Source organism: Trichomonas vaginalis, chromosome V, assembly GCF_026262505.1.
Source record: "Trichomonas vaginalis G3 chromosome V, whole genome shotgun sequence".
Lineage (NCBI taxonomy): Eukaryota > Parabasalia > Trichomonadida > Trichomonadidae > Trichomonas > Trichomonas vaginalis.
The window spans coordinates 33,296,073-33,318,663 of NC_067207.1; the positions used below are offsets into that span (position 1 = coordinate 33,296,073).

General features: G+C 34.8%; 13 protein-coding genes and 3 pseudogenes across 16 annotated transcripts, besides 1 other annotated feature; 5 read left to right on the forward strand and 11 right to left on the reverse strand.

The window, feature by feature from the left end:
* Positions 1-143: 143 nt before the first annotated feature.
* TVAGG3_0448940 (protein of unknown function, DUF4106 family) lies at positions 144-935 on the reverse strand (the record flags this gene model as incomplete). Its single annotated transcript, XM_051234536.1, has 1 exon — positions 144-935. One exon carries the CDS (start codon positions 933-935, stop codon positions 144-146), a length of 792 nt encoding a protein of 263 aa, XP_051104266.1.
* Positions 936-1,424: 489 nt separating this feature from the next.
* TVAGG3_0448950 (protein of unknown function, DUF4106 family) lies at positions 1,425-1,898 on the reverse strand (the record flags this gene model as incomplete). Its single annotated transcript, XM_051234537.1, has 1 exon — positions 1,425-1,898. A coding segment is annotated over one exon (474 nt), but the record flags the coding sequence as incomplete, so codon positions are not given.
* A 2-nt stretch (positions 1,899-1,900) lies between these two features.
* On the reverse strand, positions 1,901-2,119 carry TVAGG3_0448960 (protein of unknown function, DUF4106 family; the record flags this gene model as incomplete). Its single annotated transcript, XM_051234538.1, has 1 exon — positions 1,901-2,119. One exon carries the CDS (start codon positions 2,117-2,119, stop codon positions 1,901-1,903), a length of 219 nt encoding a protein of 72 aa, XP_051104268.1.
* Positions 2,120-2,374: 255 nt separating this feature from the next.
* TVAGG3_0448970 (protein of unknown function, DUF4106 family) lies at positions 2,375-3,398 on the reverse strand (the record flags this gene model as incomplete). Its single annotated transcript, XM_051234539.1, has 1 exon — positions 2,375-3,398. A coding segment is annotated over one exon (1,024 nt), but the record flags the coding sequence as incomplete, so codon positions are not given.
* Positions 3,399-5,163: 1,765 nt separating this feature from the next.
* On the reverse strand, positions 5,164-5,691 carry TVAGG3_0448980 (uncharacterized protein; the record flags this gene model as incomplete). The annotated part of the gene is made up of 1 exon (XM_001290826.1): positions 5,164-5,691. A coding segment is annotated over one exon (528 nt), but the record flags the coding sequence as incomplete, so codon positions are not given.
* Positions 5,692-5,940: 249 nt separating this feature from the next.
* Positions 5,941-22,591: part of a mobile genetic element that runs on past the window's edge.
* TVAGG3_0449000 (uncharacterized protein) lies at positions 6,104-6,424 on the reverse strand (the record flags this gene model as incomplete). Its single annotated transcript, XM_001290827.1, has 1 exon — positions 6,104-6,424. The coding sequence occupies one exon, from the start codon at positions 6,422-6,424 to the stop codon at positions 6,104-6,106; it is 321 nt and encodes a 106-aa protein (XP_001290828.1).
* On the reverse strand, positions 6,580-6,732 carry TVAGG3_0449010 (protein of unknown function, DUF4107 family; the record flags this gene model as incomplete). The annotated part of the gene is made up of 1 exon (XM_001290828.1): positions 6,580-6,732. One exon carries the CDS (start codon positions 6,730-6,732, stop codon positions 6,580-6,582), a length of 153 nt encoding a protein of 50 aa, XP_001290829.1.
* On the reverse strand, positions 7,590-8,200 carry TVAGG3_0449020 (uncharacterized protein; the record flags this gene model as incomplete). Its single annotated transcript, XM_051234540.1, has 1 exon — positions 7,590-8,200. A coding segment is annotated over one exon (611 nt), but the record flags the coding sequence as incomplete, so codon positions are not given.
* On the forward strand, positions 11,158-12,525 carry TVAGG3_0449030 (annotated as a pseudogene). The gene has a single exon. A coding segment is annotated over exon 1 (1,368 nt).
* TVAGG3_0449040 lies at positions 13,829-14,237 on the forward strand (annotated as a pseudogene). Its single transcript has one exon. A coding segment is annotated over exon 1 (409 nt).
* Positions 15,754-16,146, reverse strand: TVAGG3_0449050 (organellar and viral DNA polymerase type B; the record flags this gene model as incomplete). Its single annotated transcript, XM_051234541.1, has 1 exon — positions 15,754-16,146. One exon carries the CDS (start codon positions 16,144-16,146, stop codon positions 15,754-15,756), a length of 393 nt encoding a protein of 130 aa, XP_051104271.1.
* TVAGG3_0449060 (organellar and viral DNA polymerase type B) lies at positions 16,395-16,716 on the reverse strand (the record flags this gene model as incomplete). Its single annotated transcript, XM_051234542.1, has 1 exon — positions 16,395-16,716. A coding segment is annotated over one exon (322 nt), but the record flags the coding sequence as incomplete, so codon positions are not given.
* TVAGG3_0449070 (uncharacterized protein) lies at positions 17,239-17,613 on the reverse strand (the record flags this gene model as incomplete). Its single annotated transcript, XM_051234543.1, has 1 exon — positions 17,239-17,613. The coding sequence occupies one exon, from the start codon at positions 17,611-17,613 to the stop codon at positions 17,239-17,241; it is 375 nt and encodes a 124-aa protein (XP_051104273.1).
* Positions 17,717-18,577, forward strand: TVAGG3_0449080 (KilA, N-terminal/APSES-type HTH, DNA-binding family; the record flags this gene model as incomplete). Its single annotated transcript, XM_051234544.1, has 1 exon — positions 17,717-18,577. One exon carries the CDS (start codon positions 17,717-17,719, stop codon positions 18,575-18,577), a length of 861 nt encoding a protein of 286 aa, XP_051104274.1.
* Positions 20,269-21,120, forward strand: TVAGG3_0449090 (annotated as a pseudogene). Its single transcript has one exon. A coding segment is annotated over exon 1 (852 nt).
* On the forward strand, positions 21,217-22,245 carry TVAGG3_0449100 (organellar and viral DNA polymerase type B; the record flags this gene model as incomplete). Its single annotated transcript, XM_051234545.1, has 1 exon — positions 21,217-22,245. A coding segment is annotated over one exon (1,029 nt), but the record flags the coding sequence as incomplete, so codon positions are not given.

Consider the following 22,591-nt stretch of genomic DNA (forward strand, 5'->3'; position numbering starts at 1 on the left):
TATGGGTAAAAATATAGAATAGTTGGATTTATGTGTCATAATAGAACCCACTCGGACCAAGCTTTACTTTCTTCCTGGCTGAGTTTTTAACTCTTCTTTTTCCTTCATTGCCACTACTTTCACTAGTTGCATCTTCACTACTTTCACTTTGTTCTACTCTTCTCTTCTTCTTTGGTGGTCGCTTTTGGTAACTTGCCCTCTGCTTCAAGTTGTTGCATCTTTGCCTCATGTTCACCTAGTATGTTGTAAATTTCCCATGTCCTTTTTGCCTTTGGGCTCTGGTCGCCCATCTCAGGTAACCTATATCCTAGAAAGATTTTGTCATAGTTTGTATTTGAGTCTTCGCGTATTGTTTGCATGACTCTTTCCTGAGTTTCCGGTTCAAGCTCTTCAAACAGAGCTTGTCCATATGGAATAAGCTCGTTTCCAAATATATGTTTTTGTAGCCATTCTGGTTTTCTTTCCATGTTACCAACAATATCTTTTGTGAATGGGAAAGCTTTTACCCAATGTTTCAGTCTTGCGTCATTTATTTCTGTAGTTGGTTTTATTTTGTCAAGGAACATGTTTTTCAATACTAACATTTCATTTGGTACTGTCCATTTGAGTTTTCTTAAATATTCATCCCTTCTCGGTTCATTGTCTGCAAAGTAAGTTTTTATGACATTTTGTAAACTTTCGTTTGCAAGGTCATGTACAATAGGTTCTCTTCCTTCTGTCTCCCTAACTTTCTTTCTAAACTCTTCACCAAATATACCATCTTTATGGTTCTGTGTAGTTCTTTGAGATAAATGTTCTAGAACGTCAGGTGTTATATTTCCATCAGCCATGTTCATTTCATACTGGTTCAAAATATCTGCATCTTTCATATCTTTCAATGGCATTAAAGCCGCGCTGAAAATACCAGCTAAATCTGGTTCACCATTCATTTCCATTGCGTCTACAACATCTTGGAATTGTGGTTGTAAGTTTATGAACCACCTATCCGGGTTAGCTTTATGACCCCATCTCATTGTAGTTCCATAGTCTGCAGAAACAAAAGTAGGTTTGTTTCCATATTGGCTAGGTTCTGAATGAACTTTAAACAATGTTTCATTTCTATATGTTTTGTTGAAATTTAACCTTTTATTTTCACCGAGTTCAGCCAAAGATTGAACGTTATATGGTCGTAAGTAAAAAGGGTTGTTGTATTTGCGTACATTTTCTTTCAGTACTTCCATTCTATGCTGAATATTTTCATCTGGTGTTGGAGTCTTTTGTATGTCGGCAAACATTTTTCGATATTCTTCTACTATGTCAGCCGAATTTTTCTTAGACTCTTGGAAAGATTCCATATTCACCTCATACTCTTGTTGAGGGTCAAGATTTTTCGGCTGTTCCAAATCTTCATCTAGTTCTGTGAAGTTAGTTTCCAAAGGAGGGACTTGTTCGTTTCCTTCAGGCTCTTCTAGTTGTTGTTGCTGAACTATTTCTTCCATGTCTGGTTGTATCTGAACTTCTTCCTGTGGAGTTTCTTGTACCTCATCTGCTGGCATTTCATATATTCCGAGACCGTTTTTAACAAGTTCCCTATCTAAGTCATCCGGACTCATAAACCTTTCTTCTTTCGTTCCGTCTCTATTTTTTACGCGTTTCATGAAGAGAGTTGAATTGTCATTTAGCTCTGACACCAAATATCTCGGAGTAAATTCAGTCATGTCATTTGGATGATATGCTATTAAATCATATCCCTTAGCGAGCTTGTATTTTCCAGGTTTGAAATTATATCCCATTTGGTGCTGAGCCATAAAGATAAATAGGTTCGGGTCAGTATTTCCTTCCTTGAACTTTCTAATAGCTTCTTTATATCTGTCACTAAAGTCAAGAGTATCTGGGTAACCATAGTCTTCTTTAAGCATTTTTAAGAAATCTTGGTTTCCTTGTTCTCTACTTCTTTTATGTCCTTGCTCTGTTTGTGGTTGTTGCTGTGCAGTGTTTTGCTCTGTTGGTTGTGGTGCAGTGTTTTGAACTGTTGGTTGTTGTGTTGGTTGTGGTTGTTGTTGTGGAGGTGGTTGTTGTGTTGGATTTTGAACTGTTGGTTGTTGTGCTGGTTTTGGTGCATGCCTGTGTCTGTGTCCATGTGACGATGTAAATGTTTTAGGTAGTCCTGGTGCAGGTGCTTCTCTTGGAGGGTTTGGTGGTATATAGGTTCCACTAGCTAGTATATAAGTTCCACCAGCTGGTATATAAGTTCCACCAGCTGGCACATATGTTCCATCTGCAGCATAATGTCCTACCTGACTTTTCGTTTTTAAGAAAGCATTTACTAGGTCTGTTTTGGTCTGTTGTAACTCTTTTTCTTGACTTTCCACAACAGTTGCTCTAACGGCGTCATAGGCACTTTGAACTGCCTGTCTCGTTGCTGCATCTGTTATTTTCGTCAGATTTTGTGCTACTTCTTTTAACTCTTTGTCGAAACCTTCAGACTTCAGTTTCTTTCCAGATGAGAAGTCGTTCACTAGTTTCACCTTACTATGAAGAGCTTCGAAGGCGTTCTTAAAGTCAGCATTTGTTAAAGCTTCATTTGAACTGTCTTCATCCGCTTGTATTTTTGTCCTTATTGACCCTATAAGCTGGGCTGCTTTAGCGTTGGCTTGGGCATCTAACCAGTCATTGTTAGCTTTTATATATTCTGCGCTTTTCATTGCCTTTTGCATGGCTGCGTCGTTATTTTTACTTTCTTGTGCTAAGTTTTCATACTGTACGGTTTGGTTTTGCAACTGTAAAAGTTTTTCTGCCTTTACATTTGCTTCAACTTCTTTTTTATACTCATCGCTATCCATATATGTCTTCAGGGCTTTTTGTTTTATCTCTTCATCTTTCAGTACTTTATATTGAGTAGTATGGTTTTTCAAATTTACAACATCTTGTTCCATTTTTGCTACTTCTGCTGCTTTTTCTGACACTTTTTTCGCATATTCCTCTGTACTTAGTTCTTTCAGTTGTTCTTCTTTCTTCTTTTTCTCTACGTTTAACTCATTGAGTTTCTTTGTGTGTCTGTCATATTCTAGTTTCTTTTCGTTTTCACTTATTTGCTTCTGTATGTCTATGTTTGACTTTTTGACATCTGATATTTGATTTTTGAGTGAACTCAAATTCATTTGACTTTGAGGGTTATAAGCTGTTCCGTCTGCAGCTCCACCATAGCCTGCCATTTTCGCTAAAAGTGCCGCTCTTAAACCTCCACTCTGTGCACCAAGAACTCGGTTTAAAAGCATAGGGTTGCTTGACATTTGTTGCAACATAGTGGGGTCATTCAGCATTTGTTGTTGCAACTGTTGTTGTGGTGTCAGTTTTACTATTGGATGTTTCAATGCTCTCTTCCTCTTACGTATATTCTTACGTAGCTTACGTGGCATTTTAAGTGAAGTTAAAAAGCGGTTTTCGACAGATGTTTATATGACACTTTTTGTTCAGCACAAAAAACTACTCGGTCAAACTGTTGTCACCGGCTGGTCGGCTGGGGTTCGGTCCTCCTCTTGGGTCTTGTGTCCATTTCTTAGGGCTAGAAGGGGCGCAGCCCCTGGAAGCCCCTCATACCTGACCTAATAAAGTATTTTCTTTACACACACATTGTATATCATAGTTTTTTTTTTGGTTTCGCAAAACATCCAAAAACAAATATGCTATAAAAGTGACAATTTTAGCAAAACGAAACCCTTACTTGTAATCAATGTTCGAACATTACCATTAAAGGAATTTTTACTTTAATTAAATTTAAAAAATATAATTTGTGACTAAAAATAACAAACAAGTTTAATACAAACAAAATAGTATACAAATATACAAAAGAACTATCATTTAACGAATATTTCAATCTGAGATTTGAAATTTATGATAGTTATAATAAAGGAGCTCTATTTTGAGAGCTATGCAGCGAAGTAGAGTGTGGTTACATGACTATAATTCACTTTGTTTTCAATTGTCATTGTGCGAAGTGTACTCCTTAAGATTTGTGAAAAATTGCCTTTATTTATGAGATCAACAATGTGTTTTGGATGACGTTTCGCATTTAGAATAGCAAACTCTAGATTCTCATATGTGATTCCGTTATGAAATCTACTTAATGTATTATGAATGTATGTTTCAAAATCGCTGAATTTGTTTGCCTTCTTGGCAAAATTTGATGGTAAAATGACATTTTCTGGGAATAATTGAGCAATATGGCTTTCTTCATATAATGGATCATTTTCAAGAGGATCAGATTTGTCATTATGAGGATCTAAATCGTGTAATCCTTTCTTGCGTGATTTTTTTTGGTTGGGTTGTCAAAAACATCTTTTTTGACAGATAAACGTGAAAAAATACTATAAGCTGAAATTGGATTTGATATATGTGTTGACATTAAAATTTTTGAGTGAAATTGATTAATTTCATTCACCCAACTAAGCAATACATCAACGCTGGAATTACTATTATATCTAAATCCACATTTGGATAACAAGGCATATGCATATTCTTTGCACATTTCATATTGACGTGAATCTTGATGCATTGTGTAAATGTCTTCAAATGTAATACCAGCTTGATAGTCACGTGAATGGGTTTTCCAGTCAATATCGTATTTTTTATGAATTTTGAGTGTTAAATTACATTCTGCAATAGATGTTTCGGTTGTTGACAAATCATACTTAAAATGAGCCATGACGCGAAGTAAACCATTCAAATGTTCTTCCGTCATGGTTGTCAAATGAAAAAATTGAAAAATGTTGAATTAATACTGAAAAAATATTGGAAACAAATGATTGTTGCTGTAAGATGCTTTACAACTTCCCAAGTTCCCATATAATAGACCGGATAAATGTTTCCGTCTATTTTGACAACACCAAGATTTGTCTTAATGTGACGGTCTCTCATTTGAATGCAATGATGTACCAAGAGCAGATATGCAAACCACATCATTTGACATCTTGTGTCAGCATTAAATGCCTCATTTCGTATGCTTTCATACCAGAATGCAAGTGGAGCTATGAATAATGCTTCATTATAATAGTTTTTTTCTAGAAGCGCCTTTACAGCTCTAATTGAAAATATTGTGATCGGATATTTATCTTTTATCCTTCCCAGAGGTGAAGTATCATTAAGAGCATCACCTAATTCGATTGCATCTCTGATCTTGTTAACATCAACAATTGTATTTAGATCAGATGGATGAACTAAAAGCTTAAGTGTTGCATCGAGTAATCTGGTACGTTCAAGTTTTGACATATGTATGAGATCATTAATCCATACAACTTGATCTCCTTTCTTTAAGATAGCAGTAGCTCTTTTAAATATTTCTTCGGGATCATTACCTTGCAAAATTTCATTAATAAATTCATCTTGATGCTTATCATATCCGGGATCTCCATCAGTAATGATGACTCTAACTCTTAAGTGCTTTCGTATTTCTTCGATTGCTGCATCAATTTCGTGGATAATTCCACTTGCAAACCCATTGGCATGTTCTATAACATGTAATATAACATTTGGCGCATCAAAATTTAGGGGCATACCAAGAAATATGAATAAGTATTTGATTTCTTCTCCATTTTCATCAACAGGACCTTTTTGGTCTTTAGAGGACCGGGTAGAGAGTGCAACTGCATCTATTGCTATTGCCCATTCATATTCAGGTGTATTTTCTACGTGATAGTTCATGCTTTCTAACATTCGCGGAATGAGCTCAGCATGTTTAACAAACTGTTTCATATTCATTATGTCTTCATGAAACCTATTGTACAATGTTACAGGCGTAGAAAAAGGTAAACAAAATTCCAAGAGAACACTATATGCTGCTGGTGATTTGCTATGTATTAAGAATGCCAAATCTACCAATTCATTTTCACCTCCATATCTATAACCTCTTTTATCTTTTCTACAAATGTTTTCCATAATAGTATGAGTTAGTATACAAGTCTCGTGTACTGAGGCACTGCGTTCCTCCGTACGCAATACTTGTGAATTTGACACTTTACAAAACCGTTAACGTATATTTTACAACACAAACACAAACACCAACTTAACCTTAAATATTTATAAAGCCGCCAACCACTTCACCTTACTACTGTAAAAATAAACGTTCTCACTTACAAAAGTATTGCAACTCCTCCCATTGCTGTGCTTCACATAACAGTTCATATTCTTCTGACTCACTTTCTTCTTCATATAGGTCAAAATCACTGTCAAAATGAATGTTAGTAAGTTTTGACAAAGCTAATGAAACACGCTTACCGTTTGTATCGTATGCTTGTATAAACTTTCCATTCTTCATTCCTTCATAAACGCTCAAACTAACTTTACCCTTTCTCCCTCGTATCTGATAGAATGTATTTTCACGAGGAACGAAGAACAAATTCTTGAACTCATGACCGTTGTAGTTTGTTATCTCAATAGTTTTCGTCATTTACATCCAAATAAAAATTTTCAGTAAACTAAAAATAAACTAAAAATTAATGATATCACCACCCTCACACGTATGAAAACATAGCACAAAAATAAATTTAGGTGAAGTGGTGAGATATCACCTGTTTTCTCACCTGTTTTTTCACCCACTTGAATTCATTGCTTTATAACTCTCTTCCTTGGTTTCTTTTTAGTTGCTTTCTTCACGTCTGTCTCCAACTTGACTGTCTTTCTTCTTCGTCCGTAATGATACCAGTTACTTCCACCAGTCAATGGGTCAAATGGTCTTTCGTAAGGGTTTCCATACATTCCATAGGGACCATACGGAAGAACTACTGGTGGAGGAAGAGTTCCATCGACTCTATTTAAATGCATTGTTTCACCTTTCATCTGGTCATTAAAGTCTTTTGCATGTTTTGCAAACTCATCGTCCTTTCCTAAAGCATTTTCTGACTCAGTCGCAACCAAATTGGATGCTTTATTTATGAGCCCGATTTTATTTAATCTTAACTTCTTTGCAACCCAGCCTCCAATCTTTCCTTTATTTGCATCTAATGTCTTCGAAACCTTCCTCCACTCATTTTATTTACTGCGTCATAAGCTCCAAGTGCTTTTGCTCCAAATGCTAATGCTTTTGTTCCCATTGCGCCTAAAGCTGCCCAAGCTACCATTTACACCATATTAAAATCATCTCTCTTCAATATTATCTCATAAAAGTTCTCTTACTGGAGAAAGTCAATGAAACATAAGCGTTCTCACGGGCTTCGCCCTCACCGCTTTGCGGTCTATCTAACTTATTTCTTATATCATCTATTCTCAATAAAATGTCTGAACAATTGCTAACATCTTCTACAACAGTTATTTCATCATGAATGACCTTCAAGAACAAGCTCATTTAATATGCTATTAAAATCATTCAATAATGAGTCCATCCTTTCCATCTTTAGGTAGCACAACATCTTTCATTGAAGAAGGTTCGACAAGTCTTATGTTAAACTTACTGACAAAGTTTGTTATACTATAATGCTTCGGCGGCGAATACATGTAGTTTGAAAGACATAATATAGATTCTTCAGCAAATTCACTTATACTGGATTTTATAACAATGTTCTCACGAGACCAAATACCACCAATTGACAATCTTGTAAGCAATCCTGCTGAACCTTCTAACTGTAAACGTCGATGGTAACATTCCACGAAGGTCATCTATTGACATCGTTGAGTCACTGAATTTAAATATTTTCTTAAAGCAATCGTCATTATCTAACCATGCAATAGCTTTGAAGTTTTCATTCGAATATACATCTGCTTCATTAAATGTAAAACCTGACTTCTTTGCAGAGACGACTTTAAAATCTATTGAGTTTGTTTCAAAATTATATGCTATGGTAACTTCTGAAGGTAATGGATGTCCTTCCGCAGTCAGTTGTTCTCTCACTACCGTTTGAAGCTTTGTATTAAAAACTTTCATGTCATCTCCTGTATCTAAGTTCACATACACAGCAATAGGAAAACTATCTTGCTTCTTTGTCTCATCATTATACCTCAAAACATTAAAGTTCTTCAATAATATTGTTCTTCCTGCTGGAATACTTCGAACCTGTCTTATTTCAATAGCTTTCTCACCTCCTACATACTCTACCCAGTGTCTTGGATATTCATAAGTATACTGACTTTCTTGAATTTTGGTTGGTTTCATCATAACATGTTCATAGTATATCTTTATACTCTTGTCAGTTAGACTCGGTGCTATGTTCTGAATATTTCTGACTTGCATTTTTAATGGAGATAAAATGAAGCATTTAATACATGACGTAGATGAAGACATGAATGAAACTACAGACAAACTTAACTCTTCTCTCATTCTTCCTTTCAGTAAGGACTATGAGTTCTGTTCAAATGGCGTTTATTTCTATTGTGGAAAGATGGGTTCAGGTAAGACATTTAATTTAATTCGTCATATACTCATAACAGAACGTTTAGGAAATGACTCATATTATGACCAAATCATTATATCAGCAACTTCAGACTCTATGGACTCAACAGCGAAAACATTTATGTCAAAAGTTCAAGCCTCTGTCGTTAAAGTTCCAGACAGTGAACTCATTGAATTTCTTCAACGTTACATTCGACGTAAGAGGAAATATTATGCCATCGTTGAATTTATACAGTCAGGAATGCAAAAGACTTCTGAGGAGATGGAAAGAATTATTGACAAACACCACTTACGTCAGTACTCAGGAGTTTACGATATGAAACGACTTACAAACTACATTCTATCAAAACTTTCAAAATACCCCTTCAAAAAGTATCCTTCAAACACTCTGCTCGTTTGCGACGACTTCGCCGGAAAAGGTTTAGTGTCAAAGCCTGACTCACCATTAGCTAACATCATTACTAAAGTCAGACATTACCACTTAACTGTAGCAATACTTATGCAAACATGGAGGTTTTTAGCTTTAAACATAAAACGTCTCATAACTGACTTCGTTATCTTTCAAGGTTTCTCACGTTATGATATTGAACTCATTTGGAAACAGTCAGGTATAACATTACCTTTTGAAGAAATTTGGGAAGCATATAAGTCTCTCATCTCTCCTCGTTCATACCTTGAGATTCATATCATGACTAATACCATTAAAGTCAAAAATATTCCATGGGAACGACCAACATTGTTTTAAAGTTTAACCTTCAATTGACTGATGGTAAACAAATTCCATGCATCTCTGTCGCCATTTCTGTTAATATTTTTGCTGTCATTCATATCATCCACTTCCCCATCCGTTAACTTTTGAGGATATGCGTTAGAATAGCTGTTCTTAAATGAAGGCTTTTCACCTTTAGCGCATAAACTCTATAACTTTCTGCATACTTTATGTTTGAACCTCCTGAGCCATCATTGACATAAATTTTTATAGGCTTCCACCCTTTGTTCATGTTCCTGCTTCTTCCCTTAGCTCTTTTGTTCAGTAGTTCTACATCTTTATACACAGCACCTGTCTCAGTGAATTCAACAATATTTTCATTCGTTAGCTTTACATTCAAACCCTTGTCGAGTATATTGTTCATTTCATACATATAAAAGGTTTTTATTCTATATGAAATGAGAAGCAAATCCATCTTAGCTGGTGCCGTTAATGTTCCAATTGAACCAACATCAAATGTTGACTCACGAACGACAAACAATATTGTCATAAAGAACTATAGTTCGGAGTGTTTGAAAGAAAAAGAACCAGAACTGAAATCCGTGAATTTAAACTCAGCTTCAAACGCTAACGCTACATCAGATGTTAAGTTAGAGTATCCACCACTGGACCAAATTCTTTCAAGAGAAGCCAACGACAACCCTTACACAAATGTTCAAACAAATCCTTCAGATAACGTAGACCATTACCTTCTTCAGTTATCAAAACAATTTACTCAAAGACGATAAGAAGCTTTTGACAAATCTTATAAGTAAGAACCAAATAATTCTAACAAAGGAGGACCTTGAAAATGTTATCTCACGAATAACAGGGAAACAATGTGTCATTGACTATCTCGACCCTGAAATCGAATGCTGTGGTCAAACGCCACCATTCATGAAAATAGGTAACATCCGCATCATTGAAACACCAGGAACTACAGGAGTTGAGTTTAAGTATAAATATTCGAACGAGTATACAAAACTTTCAACAGAATATAAACTTTGCTTGAAATATGTTTTAGTAAATTAAAGCAATTTGTAATATCTGTCCAAAACTTCTTCAACAGTATCGAACTCATCTTCATAATGCAAACCTAATCTTATTGACTTGGTGCAGTTTCACTAACACAATATAGCGCTTTGCGCTCGGCGCCTTTGACGCCTTTTTCTGTTCTCTTGACTGACATAACTAACTCATTTGTTTCATCAAACAGCAACAACCAAAGTTCATGACCTAATACATAACATTCATACTTTATATTTTTAGCTCTGAGTTCTCTTGTAAGCTGTTGCATTTAATATTTTCTAAAAAGTCAACTTCAACAGTCATTCGCACTGGTGCCTTCAGTTCTACAGGCTCTCCTTGAAAGTCAACTAGTCTGAATTGCATGTCTTTCAAATTATGAGGACTAATGCGAACCCATTTACCTAAATGAGTTGCTATGACAGGAACGTTTGGAATGAACATTGAATTTACTTCATAACAGAAAGACTTATATTCTACTGAACCTTTACTATTAACTCCTGAAATACCTGTGACATTAGCTATTTTGACTCAATGTATAAACAATTGCCATAACATACGTATGGAACAGATTTCATCTCAATCGTTTTGTCAAAACTTTTCAAAGGAAATGTCATATGGTATGCTCCCAGAAGCAATTGAACTCTATGACTCATTCGTGTTATCTTAAACTCCTTCGCATAACTGAACTTCAAAACTCCTGCAATAAGTTTAACATTCATTAAGTTTTCTTCGTTCTCCTTGTTTATTGTAGTATTTATGAGCGCATTTAACACTCCAGCTAATGTTTCCATCTTATATTCTACATTATTGTGAAATCTTATTTCATGCTTCTTTCCATCTATTTCAAACTCCATGAAATCTGTTTCATCTGTTATGACAAAAGTTGCGATAGTATTGAAGTCAACAACTCTGAAAGCAAGCGCTTCATTCTGAAGACCTAAGTTTGTTTGTAGCTTTACTGTCCCGTATTCGTTTGGGTCTGTACTTTGCAAATAGAACAACATTTTATTCTCATTAAAATATGACTATTGCTGCATATGCGTATGAAACAAATGAAGCAAGAAGAGCACATGAACTAGTAAACGAAAACTCAACTTTAACCATTGAAGGCAATGATTTAGTCATTGACGATGGAAAAACTAAAAAAGTCATTGATTTCGATACTTTTAACACTTATGACCCATTCATTACAACAAGCAAGGTTCCCATCATAAATGATGGAACGGTGCAATATATAAATTCTACAGTAGATGCCTCATTAGTGAAAGTATTAAATGTTCTCATTGAATTGTTAAAGAGCTTTCGATTTGACGACAACATTAAATGCCTAAAGAATTTAGTCATGAATGAGAAACAAATTTCGGCGTTGCTGGTAGCAGTAATGATGTACACCTTATGACATTAGAATATTATAACGAACATAAAGATGAACTGAAAGGAGAGAAGGGTGACACCGGACCACAAGGAATACAAGGACCTCAAGGAATACAAGGAATACAAGGAATACAAGGACCTCAAGGCGAAAACGGTTTGGATGGAAAGGATGGAAAGGATGGAAAAACTGCTAAATCATGGATATGGGACCTTATAAATACTGGTTTAACAGCTGCTTCATATGGAGTTCTTCAATACCAAATCGGAAAGATATGGGCGTACTTGGTGAAGAAGCTTTAATGACGTTAAAAATGCTTTGAACTTCATTTCAAATGGTTCGGATACTATTAAAACTTTATCTGGTTGGATGCAAGAAACAAGGAGTCAAATAGATACTGTAAGACGTATAGCAAACAATGCACGTACGGGATTGGATACTTTACGAAAGCACAAAATACACTAAAGGAAGCAAATGATATTCTTGGCTCAGTATCAGACATGCATGAAGATTGGCTTAAAGGTATTGACAAATCTTTAAAAAATCACAGTCAGTCTATTGCTGACTACAAGAAAAGTATAGATTTTTTACATAGTGCTATGGACGTACATGATGGAAGCATAAGGAACTTACTTAATGCTAACAATAACTTACCAGGAACTATTAAAGCATTTATAAAGTCCTTTGTAAAACCCGGTGCTCTAACATTTAGGTCTTTGAGAGCAAGAGCATTGAAGTCAAGAGATGCAGAAACTCCAACAGAACCTACAGAAGGAACTGAAACAACAGAAACTCCAAAGAACCACCAAAACCAACAGCTAATGAAATATTGTTCGAATATTTTCCAAGGTACTCTGTTCTCATTGCATACATTCAAGAAATACTTAAGAAAGCAGACTTGACTTTAGGAGATGATGAAAGTTCTGTATATCTTTCGTTCCAGTTTCAAATAGCAGAACTTTTGAGACAGATATGCTTAATGTATGACAACATCTCTGATTTCACAAGATATGATGACGACCATGACCCCGAACACGGTGAAGAAGAAGTTTTACAAACATCCATTAAGACAGGAAAGGTTTTAACTCAAAGTCTCATTATTGACACCAAAGATGGCGAAGTGGACGTTCTTCAAGAGCTGAAGAAAAATACTTCTTCGGGAGGTGGTGGTAGGCATGAACTTGAAATAAATGAGATAGAAGAGAAATTAGCCGAAAAAGCAGATAAAGAACATAAACACAATATCTCCGATATAAATGAACTTCAAGCTACATTAAATAGTAAAGCGGACAAAAATGAACTTGACGCAACGAACAAAGTTTTGAAATCTCATAAACACAATATCTCCGATATAAATGAACTTCAAACTTCTTTAGACAATAAAGCAGACAAAAACCATGTTCATTATATAAGTTCTGATGAACAGATTATAACGGACTATCATGGATATTTAACACAGGGTGAAAAAGTGAATACGAAAAATGTTAATGAAAGAAGATATAAATTCATTCGTGCTAAAGGTTATGACATACACTGTACTGTACAGTATGACACAGGTATAGCACCACAATCATTTGGTTATAACGCTGAAATTTATGCTTCATACTTCTTTGTTAACGGTGTATTAGTTGAACCAAGATTTACTTTGAGAGTTAAGTCAAAAATAACTTTTGAAGATGCTATTAAAAGTAAAGCTGACAAAACAGAACTTGACGCAACGAACAAAGTTTTGAAATCTCATAAACACAACATCTCCGATATAAATGAACTTCAAGCTACATTAGACAGTAAAGCCGACAAGAACCATACACATAAATCCTTCACTACTGTTAGAGCAGACGACATAATATTGAACTTTGACCTTGGTTCAAGTGCACCATTAGAGAATCCGAGTACAAGCGTAAAAGATACTCTTAACAGTTTAGATAAGAGTTGCAGGAACATTGAAAGTCATGCCAGAAACTTTGAAGCATATGAACTACCAGCAATGTTAGATAAGAAAGCAGATAAAACTTATGTGGATGCAGAACTAACAAAGAAATTTTCGAAACCAGATACAATGACATTTACAACAGAAATTATAAATGGTGAACCAGCAACTCCATTTGAATTTGTTAGAGGTCTTCAACCAGATACTTTTGAATTTTTCTTGGATAATTCTATTGAACTAACATTACATTATAAAAGTGGAACAAATGCAACATTTCATCCGGGAGATACATTCCAAATGGTATTTAATGACATAAGTTCTTTAGAATATGTTTATAGAGTTATGAGCATATATGATTTAATATATCCTATAGGAGCTGTTTATACGTCTATGAATCCAATAAATCCAAACACTTTATTTGGTGGTAGATGGTATGAAATAGTTGACAGTTTTCCATTCTACACTAATACGCAGTCAATGAAGATGGGAGGTTCAAAGAAAATAGGTATTGAAAACCTTCCTTCACATATGCATAGGTTCAGTGGAAGAACATCTGTGGAAGGAAACCATTCACATTCAATAACAAAAAGAGGTTATACAAATCTTGCAGCGGGTTCGATAGACAGGGAATGAATAGATATGATATCACAATGACCCCAAAGATGTTAGCACAGGTATTTTCTGTGGAACTGCAGGAAATCATACACATGTTGTAGCTGGTATTACAGACCCAGCAGGTAATGGAAAAGATTATATGCCTCCTTATATAACAATGCACGCTTGGATACGAGTTGGTTAAAATCTTTAACTTTACATAAATGAGCTTGAAAGAAGTATTCGAACAACATCCATGGAGGTCATTTAAGAAGTTCAATGAAGCTGCAAAGAGTTCGGGATTTACTAACAGAGCTGAAGTGAAAAGGTTCTTTGACAAAAATGTTGTACATCAAACAAAAATAAACCCTTACGACTACTTTTTACCAATTTACTCCAACACTCCTGACGCATACCAATTTGACACTCTCATTCAAAGCAGAAAAGGAGGACATAAACCATTCCTCATCTTCATAATGTTAACACTCGTAAAGCATATGCATATCCAATGAAAAATAAAGGAACTCATGAAGTGTTAAGAGTTTTACAAAAGTTTGTAGCAGAACATACCCAAGTACTTTAACATCAGACCAAGACGGTGCATACCTCAGCAATGAAATCACAGAATTTCTCATTAAGCATAACATAACTCACTACACTACTGAAGACCATAACCATAACATACTCGGCATCATTAACCGCTTCATAAGGACTCTCAGAGATTTAAATCAAGAGCGAGACTTTACCGAAGAAACAATGAAACATTTCATCGAAGTTTACAATTCCTCAACACATTCTACAACAGGACATACACCAAATTCAATGACACAACAACAAGAAGAAAAGTATATACAAAAGAAACGAAGCCAAACACAAAATATCAGAAATTCAACACAATTTACCCTCATTCCTGGTACAAAAGTTCGTGTAGTTCTTGACGACAAACCGTTGACAAAGAAACGTTTAAGGTTAAGTCGAAATTATTATATCGTAGACTCTACGCAAGGTAATGGATATCTTATAAAAGCTGCTGACGACTCCATAGCATTTTACCCTCGTCATAAATTAGTCGAAAGTAGTAATGGCAAACTTGCTGAAACCATTGACGAAGCAAAGCGAGGAGTGGTTATTGAAATACTTGACTACAACATAAACGATGACACTTATAAAGTAAGATATGAAGGAGGCGTTGAAGATGTTATACCATCTAAGAACTTGAGAGAATCTAAACCAACTCATCTGGGACCATTAGAGCGGGAGTACTGGAAAGATAAAAACATGCCAGAAAGAATAAGAAAATTCTTCTAAACTTTTTCGTTGGATGTAAATCAGACATGAACGAGAACAGTCATGGAATTATTAATGGTACCATTTATTTTTGTCATAAATTTACACCAAAAATATAATTTAGGTGAAGAGGTGAGATGTCACCCGTTTTTTCACCTGTTTTCTCACCTCAGCCGCTAAGCGGCGAGACCCAAAGGGTCTTGAATTTGTCATGATTTCATCGTAAATGCTTTGTCATAACTTCTTCGTAAATGCTTTGTCATGATTTCATCGTAAATGCTTTGTCATAACTTCTTCGTAAATGCTTTGTCATAACTTCTTCGTAAATGCTTTGTCATAACTTCTTCGTAAATGAGTGTAAATGACCAAAAATATAATTTAGGTGAAGAGGTGAGATATCACCTGTTTTTTCACCTCTTTTCTCACCTCTTTTTTCACAAGCGTTTCACATGAATTGTACGATGTATATTTGAAATTCTAAACAATTTCGTAGCTTCTATTTCTTCTGTCAGTACATCGAATGTTTTAACAATGCCGAAAGTTTCTTTATACTTCTTCTTGACGTCAGATAGAAGGAAATCTTCTGCTGTTGGATAATTTTTATTAAGAAATTCTAACATGTTCATTTTATCTTCTGCTGGCTTTTCTGCTTCTTTCTTTAAGTCTGCATAGTCGTTTCGCATTCTTTCTATCTCTTTGACGGAGTAGTTATATTTCCTCATTGCTGCTTTACATTTTGAACATTGTGGGTTCATTTTTGCGTTATATTCTGAAACCTTACCTGCTAGAACAACTAAAGCGTCAATGGTTTTCTTCATCTCAAACATAGCGGGTCTTATTTGTTCGTTCCATACTTTGCCTCTTCTATCTTTATCTCTTATTTCCCAAACACATTTTGCAACTAATGAAACAAAGTTATCGTAAGTCTTAAACTCCCCAGATTTATATATGTCAGAAATGTTTTTATATACCATGTCGCAATCTTTGTCCATAACCTTATGGTTGCAATGAAAACCAAGGAATTCATAATTTACCTTTCGTATGAACTTCTTTATTTCTACTGAATCAGTTGGTTTCACTTCAATTTCGTCGAATTCAGGAATGGTTAGTTTTTGTTGTTGGATTTCAGGTAGTTTAGGCAAATGGTCAATAATGTCCTGCATTTCATAAAGATATTGTTCATTTGTTTCATCTTTCGCACTACAGTCTAAATTACTTGTTAAAAGTTCTTGCTTTATCTTCTGGATTTCTGTTTCGAAAGTATATGAAGAAGGAATGAAGCTTTTCATTTCTACCAACATTGACGTAGGATTCATAACTAACGAGTTTGGTGCTGTAGTGGACAGAGTCCCGCCGTTCGCGGCTTGAATTGTTGTTGTGCCGATTGTTGAAATCATATCTTTACATACAAAATAAAAAAAATAAATAAAATAAAACTAACTTTATTTTTTCTATCTTAAGGAAATTCATGAAAATTCACGAGAAAGCTAAAGCAATCTGAGCCGCTATGCGGCTGAGGTGAGAAAAGAGGTGAAAAAACAGGTGATATCTCACCTCTTCACCTAAATTATATTTTTGGTCAAAGCTTCCACGAGAGAAAAGATTCCTCATTTGCTAAGGATTCCAAAAATGAAAAAATCGTTGATTTCGGCTGAGAAAAAACGGCAAAAACCCTTCTTCCACGGGAACAAAGAAATAAAGAAGAAATAAAGTAAATTTTTTATTTATTCCCGTGGAAGATAGAGCACTTTTATGACACTTTTTATTCACGACAAACAAGACAAATAAAGAAAATAAGAAAATACGGCGCTGTCGCGGTTCGAACCACAGACCCTGACCCCTCCATAACACCACCTTAGACCACTGTGCTACGTAGCCTGTCGACATAAGATTTTATAAATTGCATATTTGACGTAAATTTATTTCCATCTGGCTTCCCACTGCATAAGATATTCATACGTGTTTGTAAGACATTCATTAAACTTCTTTTCTATTGCATCTAATCTTGCGTTATTTTTTTCAATAACTTGTCTGTATTCTTCATCATCTCCAGCAGTGTTTGGGTCTTCACGTTTAAAATATTCATTGTTAACCAATTTTTTATCTACAAATTTTATTAGTGTTTGATTCACTTCGTTATGATAACGGTCATATTCTTTCAATACGTAAGTGAAGACAAAATGCGTCGTACCTTCAATCTTAAAGCTTAAAGAACTTTCAACACAGTTTTGAGGGTCTGTCAGTGCGTCAATGAGATAGTATTCGAAGTCAGTCAATAATCTTTTTAAAGTCATTTCATACAGGATAAAATTTAATGTTGTGAAGAAATAGTGTTTAACAAAAAATAAAGTTAGTTTTATTTTTATTTATTTTTTTATCCGGAATGTAAAGACAGATATGTCAACATTAGAGAACACAACAACTGCTATCGTTCATGAAGCCATAAATGAAGAATACGAATACATACAGTATAACAAACAATTGAGACTCATTCGTTCAGTCAAAGACGACATGTACCAAATGCAAAGTATTTTGACGGCTTGTTTTGCTCCAGATACTAAGCTTCCTAAAGACTGGTTTAGGAACCAAAGCACCATAGAACTATTAAGTGAAGCACAGCGAGACGTACTTTTTTCTGAAAACAGTGAAGAACAGCGAGTAGGTAAAAAATCCCAGTCGCCAAAACTCTATGAAAACCGTGAAAAATTGCCAAACGGTTTGAGAGGATATTATGTTCATAGACTTTTAGTAAATGCAGTTGCAATGTGGGCTTCACCACGTTATGCTTGGAATATTTACAAACTTCTTGACGAACTTCACAGACAAGAACGTGGAGAGATGGAAAAGAAACTTCAAGCAAAAGATGAAGTCATTGAATCCAAAGACAAAAGCATACAGAAAAGAATACCACGTTCAGTACCAAAAGGAAAGGAAAAGAGTTATAAGTATATGATATATACTGAAGAGTTGGAGAATGAAGAAGACAGAGATATGGTTATGTTGCATTTAGTCAGAAGAAACAACAAAAGCTTTTACGACCTTGCTAAGATTTACAAATCTGACAGAAACTGGTTCTATCGTGAAAACTTACCGATTTCAATGACACCGAATGAGCAAATAAAAGAAATTGTCAAAAATACTCTTCCTCAAACACACTATGACATCAAAGGTTGCACAATACTTACCTTCAAAGAAGACTTACCATTACTGAAGGAAAAAATAACAGAATATTTCGATAACTTCAAAGAGGAAGAATGAAGTCACGACAACATTAACGATGAAGTCACGACAACATTAACGAAGAGAGAATGAGGTGAAAAAACGGGTGATATCTCACCTCTTCACCAAAAATATATTTTTGGTTAAATAGCTTCAGGGTCAATTTCTTCAACCATTTCACTTCCTTCGTCAATGTCAATAGAAGCTTCTTCAACCTTTGGTAAGAACTTTTGTATAACATCTTTGTTCGTTATTGTCTTCAGAGATGAAGGATAATATTTCACATTTATTTCACCCTTCTTATATTCTTTCTGTTCGGAAAGATTTAAAGCAATACTGAAGAAGTCAACGTTAGAGTTCTTTATGACAGTATATGTGTATCTTTGACATTCACGAAGAAACCCTTTTGTTTCAAAACTACTGCTAACTCTTGTGAAGTATAACGTTTGCGGTCAATGACGATAGCTAATGGTCTGACATACTGACCAAACTTAGATTCTTTCACAAACTTCTTGTTAAAGATAACATTAACGTTTGCAGAACCATTGAACTCATTCTTGATGGCAGTAGCGAGAGCATTGTATGAAAAGAACTTGCAATCTTGCATGTGTTTCATTAAAATAAAAATATTAAATTATTTTGAAAAATAACTTAAAAAAATGTAATCTAATTTTTCAAAAAATATTTTTTATCCGATAGAAAAGATGACAGAAAAATTAACTTTTTACATAGCGCCAGACCCTTCTTGCCCACATCTTTTTAAGCCACAATATATAGTCATAGAACTAAATAGAGAAAGCGAAATTCTACAAATAGAAGAAAGCGAAATTCTACAAACAAAGAAAAACATATAGAGACCTAGATAACGAAACTGGATATGCACTATTCTGGTTAGATTGTCCTTATGAAATGTATGAAAAAAAGGCTTTATATGAAGAATATAGAAAATATTGTCATGAAAACAATATAAGACCAAGCTCTAGAGAAAAATTCTATGCTGGTATAAAACATCTTTTCGAAGTTCGGAATGGCAAATATAGAAAGAAATAATTTTTCTAAGTTTATTTTTTCAAAAAATATTTTTTTATTTCCTACTAAAGATGTATCGGAAGTTGTCTAAGTTAGAACACTCGGAAATAAAACAACTTCTTACAGAAGCTAATATAGATGTTGCAAAGCATTACGCAACAAACAAAAAAGCACTCGCTGACATCCTCAATGACTATAATGGTGCAATAAGTTATGATAGAATTCATGAGTTCATAAAGCCGCAACGCGGCGAGGACGAAGTCCATGCAAGAGCATTTCCTTTAAATGACATTGCTATTGACTTATATCATAGACGTTCAGTACCTCATGAAGTAAGAAGAGAAATGTTTGACATAACAAATGCAAACGTTGGTGAAACAAGAAGAGCTGTACCACATGAAGTAAGAAGAGAAATGTTTGACATAACAAATGCAAACGTTGGTGAAACACGAAAGAGAGATGACACACTGAAACAACAGAGAAGAGAGATGTTTAAAAGTGCTATAGAACAAGTTCGCAAAGCTAACGATGTCATTCGTTCCATTGACGACAAACCAAAAGAAGGTGAGAGATGGTTAAAGAAAGATGAAGAGAATAGGAAGAGAAATGTGAAGTCAGGCAATAGACTCATTGACTTTAACATCGAAGCTTTAGATGAACCAAACAGAGACTACTTACACAAACATTTCGGTAAGGTTTTCATGAGACTCTTAGAGAAAATTAAAATAAACTCCAACAGAGATGGATGGTATGTTATAAACTTGGTGGAAAGTATGAATGTTCTACGTTAAACCTCAATAATATTGGAACATTACTACATCAGCTCTTGAAGGAGAACTTTATATCAGAGATAGAAGCAAATGCTGCAGGTATTGTTGAAATGCACTATGACTTCTTCTTGACAAACATAAAGAATCTTACCGAAATAAAGATGTATGATTTAACAGAATATGAAGGCTTAACGATGTCAGATGTAAAGAAAGGCAAACCAAAAAAGAGACCATATAGAGATGAAAGCACACTGACAAATGACCAGAAAGCCATTTTGGAAGCTCTTAAGCAAACAGGAAACCCAGCACTTATAGAAAGCTTTTGGAAAGATAATGGTGAAAAGAAGTTTTATAAGAAGAGAAGCGGTCAGTTCTGGAAGTATCTTTGCACATTACCTATAAATCTTGAACGCTACCAAATCTTCAATGAACTGAACAAAAGAACTGCAACACTTATGACAGAGGACAATTGTTTCGTTTATGCTTGCATTCAGGCTGGAGTAAATGAAGAAACTATTGACCACATGAGAGAAGTCATTCGTGTTAGAGACTTTCCTCAAAGTAAAGTACAAGAAATTTCTGACGCAACAGGTATAGCATTTAATGTTACCATTGGTTATTTCAATGACTCAAGACATAATGAAATAAAGAGATATATACCAAAAGAATGCGAAACTGTTAGAACTATTGACTTACTTCTTGTTGAAGACCACTACATGCTAAATGAAAGATTACCAATGACAACATACTTCATTCGAAACTATAAAGAAATTCTCAAAGCTTGTGGTGGAATGAACATTGAGAAACAGATGAAGATTTATACAAAGAGAGAAGATAAATATGTAGTTCGTTATGATAGAACAACACCGTTATGATGTTATGAAAACATTGTGGGAGTGCAAATATTTCGAACCTATTTCTTATGGAGAACTTTTCACATATACTACTGACTTATATAAACAGAACCTTGCACCATTTAAAGATTTGACATATGCTCCAAAGTATTGTGTACAACTGAAGAAGAAAGCAGAGTCAAAAGAAGTAAATAAAGCTAAATGTAAATTCATACCTGAGCACGTTTTCTTTGCTGACTTTGAGTGTAGTACGGATGGCTTTCATAAAGCTTTTAACATCTGTTATGACAGTGAAGATGGTTCAGTGAGTGAAAGCATTTGGGGTCAAAACTGTGCAACAGAATTTTTGGAAAGACTTCCTGACAAGAGTTTAATATATTTTCACAACCTCAGTTATGACATAAACTTCATCTTAAGACACATGACAGAAGTGAAAGGAACTCCCATCATTAAAGGTTCACGAACAATGCAAATAACTGGCTTATATAAAGGACGGGCAATTATTATAAAAGACTCTTACAGTGTTATAAATAAGAAGCTTAAACTATTTCCTGCTATGTTTAACTTACAAACAGGACCGAAAGAAGTATTTCCATATAACTACTACAGCAGTGTTTTGTTAGCAAATGACAACAGAACTGGTGTCATTTCTGAAGCATGTAAGTTTATCCATGATGCAGATACATTTATGAAGAACATAGATTCCATCAAAGGTTGCAGAATAGATGAAAACCACTTCGACTTAGAAAAATATAGCACGTTTTACTGCAAACAAGATGTAAGAATTTTAAGAGAAGGTTTTGTAAAGTTCCGCAATGACTTATTGAAAGAGTTTGATTTAAACGTTTATGACTACGTTAGTATTTGTTCTATTGCTAACAAATTGTTTGAGAACAGAGTATACTTCCCGAATGGAAATCTTTATGACCTCTCAAATAAACCAAGAGAATTTATTTCGAGATGCATTCAAGGTGGAAGATGTATGTTGTCAGATAACATGAAACAAAAGAGCAAAAAGAAACTCATTGCTGACTTCGACACTGTTTCATTATATCCTTCAGCTATAGCAAGATTGTATACTTTAGAAGGAATTCCAAAAGTATTGAAGGATGAGATGCTAAGCACAGAGTATCTCATGAGACATTTATTCGATGATGACCAAAAGGAACCCATTGGTGAAAAGTTTATGTCTGGCTTCTTTGTTCTCATTAAGATAACAGAGATTGGTATACCGCAGACACTTTCATTTAATAGTTTGCGACCCTGAACTAAATCCAGAACTTAACGTTCCAAGAAGTTCAAACACTTGCTGTCTCATGTATGTTGACCATATAACATTACAAGACCTCATAAAATATCAAGGTGTCAAATGTGAAGTGTTGCAAGGATACTATTACGAT